Below are 5,305 nucleotides of genomic sequence, written 5' to 3' on the forward strand. Positions count from 1 at the left end.
TATACATACATATATATGTATGTATATATTGTATACATACATATATATATGTATATATATACATACATACATATATACGTATATATATGAGAAATTTTTTGTAAACAATTCAATAAATAAATAAAACAAATAACTCAAATCATTTTATTAAATATTAATAATAAAATTTCAAATTTAATAATTTAATAGCAATGTTATATTATGAAATAAACATGAAGATTTAAGGCATGATGATGATTTATATAGTTAAATAAGAGAAAAAAAATAATTAACCTAAGGAAAGGAGAACAAATTATAGTAAAAAGACAGAAGAGATCAGTACGGTGAGAACACATAAATTTGTAACAAAGAGACAACAAATATGATCTTTATGGCATGCCTAGTAATAGACTTGAACAATATAAAGAGAAGTTGAGAGAACATGGTATCTATCATAATTTTTTCTCAATCTCTTATGCGTCAAGATAGTGCTTCAAACCTTTGAAGATCCCATAAAATAAGTCATTACCATAAAATTAAAATGCAGGGATTACAATCCCTTGGATAGTGTTGTATGCCAAATCAATCTAAAAATTTTATGGTCATTCACTAATACTATTGAGCAAACAAGGTAGTTAAGGCTATTGAATCATTGTTGATTAAATTCGATTAAATTCAGACATTAAATTGGCCTCAAGTCTCATCTATGGCCTAGATCTCAAGTCTAGCATATTAACAAATGTCACAGGTAAGATACATTCTACAAGCACATAATAGTACATTGCAAGCGACTTAAGTTTATTAGGTAGTAGATGCATTTATGTTTGACTTTAAGAGCATCCCTCCTGCATGAGTTTGAGGAATTATTGAATTTTGGGACTCTAGTAACAACATTTGTTGAATCAGCCTTGAGAAATTGATGATCGCACTATGGGAGCTTTAAGTTATATTAGGGTTGCTTAATAGGAAGATCTTGCAACGAATAATACATTCTTCCTGACAAGGATCAGTTCCGCAAGCAGTCATAAGCTGACAAATATTGACAAGGAGATCGATCATACTTTCAACTTTTTGATGCCGTCTCAGGCCACCATGAGCTCATTAGATACTATAAATGATTTTTCAAGTAAATTAAAAAAAACAAATTGGGTCATAGTCACCTGATCCAATTTAGTCGTGTACCTTTAATGTTTTAGGTTTATAATTTGGATGTATCAGAAAAAAAATGTGCTAAGTTAATTAACAAGTGTAGATATTAATTATTTACAAAATTTATTAAAAGATCTATAGTTTATTTTAGTGATTAAACTTATGCATGTTTTCATATTAACGATTATAATGAATCTATTATAAAATTTCGAATAATAGTATATATTTGATGACGATCTAGATTGACAAGTTCCTACCACTCAATTCTAATTCGTAAAAATTAGGAAATTGGAATGGGGTCTGATGAGAAATGTCAATAACTAGAACGCCCTCCTCTTCTATATCACATGGTTGATTAGAAAAGGTTCAAAATAATTTGTGGCTCTTTGTTACTTGCACTACAAGGAAACCTAAGGCATCATAATTTTTGTTATGATATTCCTTAGAAGTAGTGGAGGAAGAAATCATAATAAGAATTCCATGATGTTGAGTAAAATGATTGCTATGAACCCTTAATGATATGACTACCGATAAGTAAAGAAAGGTGCTTAAGGGGCTATTTGGTTTGTTAAAAATGAAATGTAACGTAAAATGTTTACAGAGTATTCTGATTAGAGTGTATTTGAAATACTTTAAAATTATTTGGTTCACTGTAAAATAAACTCGGGACTTTATATTTTATTACTTGGTTTGAAGTAGATTGAAAACAATATAATTCAAATTATATTTTTTTGTCCAGCGATAGTGGGGAGGGTCGGCAAGCAGTTGGCGGCTGCAACTGGGCAGCGACGGTGGCAGCAAGCGGCAAGTGGCTGTCGGTCGACTGGTGACGGGCAAATGAAAGGCGGCAACCAGCAGCAGGCGGCTATGGCGGCGGGCCCCGGGCTACTGGCATCAGGGGTGGCAGGAGTGGCCGGGGCAGCAAGTATTTTATATTTTAATGAATAGTGTAATTTAAATTCAGTCAAATTGGCCGAATTCTAAATTTAGCCAAAATAAGTTGCGGTATAAACTTCAAATTCATTCATACTTTACATTGTATTTATAATTTTTCATACCAAACACATAATTTTATGAAATCCCTGCAAAAGAATTACAATTCTTCATATCAAACACAATTTTCTGAAACACCTGCAAAAGAATTACAGTAAACCACAAATTCACTCAACCAAACAGCCCCCAACTAAAATTTAAGAACTTTCAAGCATCCATTGGATAGTGTACTAAAAACTAATCAGGTAGCTGATTTAGCTGATAATCCACAACAAAATGCATCTCACTCAAACAAAAATTGGTTAAAGAACCAAGCTACTAAATGATTAAGGGTCTATTTGGAGCAGTTGCAGCTTATTGAAGAATCTGCTGATAAGTTAGGTGCGATGGTTATTACAAATTTTTATTTTTTTTGGAAAAGTCAAACTGCTGCCAGAAAGCTGTCACCGCACCTGTCACCGCACCTAGATAGCTGTCACCGCACCTAGATAGGTGCGGTGCGAAAACGTTGTTTTCAGCGTTTTGGTAACGCATAAGTTGCCAAAATGCAGTTTACCCAAACAGGTCAGGTGCGTTTTCAAAACGCCACCGCACCAAATAAGCTATCCTAAACGGACCCTAAGTTATGCATGTAAATCATAAAATTAGAGGAAAATCCCTCTTTCCCTTGTAATGACAGAAAGAGGACCGTATCTTTCCCTTTTAATGACAGAAATAGGACCGTAAAATGAGCTGCTCATCTTTTAAAAAGTCATCAACTACTGACAGTATAAGAGAAACAGCACATTTAGTTTAGCTGAAAGTAAATTCAAAAAGCTTATTGGAGGTGTACCGGTTGTTCAACATGCTCTTCCCAAAATGTAGTAGTTGATTCTTTTGCAGTCCGAATCCAGTTGTCAATATCAGAACTTCCCATTAAGCTGCTGTGGCGTAAAACCCAAAATGAACATGCAGAAAGGCCTACAGCTCCACAGGTGTAGCGAAGCCAGTATAGGGTTATTCTGTTTGGTTTTTGACAGCTAGAAAGCTTAAATGAATAACAAAAGAATACCAAATCAGAATAAAGAAAAAACAATATTTTAAGAGAAGAACAAACTGTGGAAACAAAATTACATTTCATTGTATTTCATTTCTTTCTTTAGGGCAATAGCAAACAATAATAAAGCTTAAGCGTATAAACAAAATAGTAATAAGAATAAAAAGCATACCAATTGTGAGAACACACTACAACGGAACAATAAATAGAGTTTTTATAAAATGAAACACTATTCAGTTCCGAACATCAGACTTCAAAAAGCAGCGAAGTATCTTGTGAGTTTCCATTCAACAGCAAGTTTCTCAATTCCATTCATTTCTTTCTCAAAAGCAATGGCAAACTATCATGAAACTTGAGAGAATAAAACACAACAATTGTGAGTACACACCACAACGGAACAACAAATAGAGTTTTTATAAAATGAAACACCATTCAGTTCGGAACATCAGAGTTCAAAAAGCAGCGAAGAATCTTGTGAGTTTCCACTCTACAGCAAGTTTCTCAATTCCATTTCACTTAGTGTGAAAAACCCAATTTAAGCTAAAATATAAATACTAATATTAATACAAATTGGTTTAGTCATAAATTATATGACACCACATTAGAAACAGCTGAAAAAAGAACTACTACGCCAAATATTATCCCCAAATTATAAAAATATACAATACAAGTACATTTTAACGTTGGTTCTAACGCCTAGAAAAGTTATGACTAGTAGAGCTACTTTTGAAATGGTCTGTACTAATGAAAAAATCTCAAGTATTAAAAAAAACAAGAATAGGTTTGTCTTATTGGCTGAGGAAAAATTATAGGACCTTTTTAGAATCGTCCAGTGAAAGTCTAATATCATTTGTATATTTTCAAGAAAAATCAATATAGCAAGATAGTATAGATCACCCCAAGCTCGCAACAATTTCAGAGTTCAGAAATTTCTAGTGACCAAATTGAGAACCGTTTCTGTCACTGGATGTCATTATGCACTTTCCTCAATATCACCAAACATGCACGTCATTGCATAAAGATCAACACTTTTTTTTGTACTCTATTGGATAGAAATATGATAACTCCACTGGAAAAAATTTTCTATATTTGGACATTGTTTTGCTGACAAGTTGATATCATCATGCATAGATTTCTTTGCACTCAATCGCATAGATTTCTATAGAATCTATCAGAAAATTTCTCTCCATCTTTAGAATTAATGAGGCATATCCTTAATGTGGCCATACAAGCACATCAAAGCTATTTTAGGCCAATTTTTTTGACATTGTCATACAAATTTCAGGTAATTCCACTAAGGAAAATTTCTGTCTCACCACTCAATATGCTCAATCCTTGAAACTGCCATAAATACACACCAAAGGCTATACTAGGTAATATTTTGATGTTTTCTTGCACAAATTTCTGGTAATTTTACTAGGAAAGGCTTCTCTATCAATCTTGAAATATTATCATATTCTATCATAGATATTAACATCCATGCACATCAAGTGATATCTTCGACCAAGTTTCTCCACACAGTTGCAAAGATGGTGCTCCGCTAAAAAATTTTCTTTCTCCATCTCTGGATGTTGTTGTGCTCTATCATTCATGGCTCTACATGCACAACAAAGGCTACCTGACCATATTTCTTACCAAATAGATTTATGATTATTAAGTTGGAAAAGGTCTCTCTATTCATCTTTGGATCCTGTATCCCGTCCACAATGTCTCCATACATGCACATCAGAGACCAACTCGTGCTTCGTTGCAGGGATTTTTATAGTTTCATTTTAACGGTTTCCTCTCATTCCAAAGCATTTTTGCACTATCCTTGTCACTCTATCGTTCAGATTAGCCAAATAATCAGATGCTGACTTATTTCTACTAAAAAGATTCTAATCTAGGTCTTTGCCTCTTAAAAGCTTGTTAAATCATGATTCACTCAGTATTTTTTTAGGATTAAGACGACCAACCAATTAATCAGTGTGTAATAACGTGATGGTTGATAAAAGCATAATACTCAAAAAAATAAAAAACTATGATATATATCCCAATTTTCATACATCTCGAAAAATATTTAATTATTTTTTTATAAAATCATATATTTCATAACAATCGATTTGAAATATAAGAGCATACATATACATATATATATATATATATATA

General features: G+C 32.6%; 1 protein-coding gene across 4 annotated transcripts in view; it reads right to left on the reverse strand.

Moving 5' to 3' along the window:
- LOC110029857 (protein DGS1, mitochondrial) overlaps positions 1 to 5,305 on the reverse strand; it is a 142,380-nt gene that overhangs the window by 102,734 nt on the left and 34,341 nt on the right. For all 4 annotated transcript variants that reach the window (XR_002294585.1, XM_020732325.1, XM_020732326.1 and 1 more), the window contains exon 6: positions 2,954 to 3,148. Coding sequence is in view for 3 of the 4 variants with exons in the window: in XM_020732325.1 (XP_020587984.1) it covers positions 2,954 to 3,148 (195 nt within the window). In the remaining variant the exon portion in view is untranslated. The remainder of the gene's footprint in view (positions 1 to 2,953; positions 3,149 to 5,305) is intronic.

Source organism: Phalaenopsis equestris, unplaced genomic scaffold (genome assembly GCF_001263595.1).
Source record: "Phalaenopsis equestris unplaced genomic scaffold, ASM126359v1 Scaffold000608, whole genome shotgun sequence".
Lineage (NCBI taxonomy): Eukaryota > Viridiplantae > Streptophyta > Magnoliopsida > Asparagales > Orchidaceae > Phalaenopsis > Phalaenopsis equestris.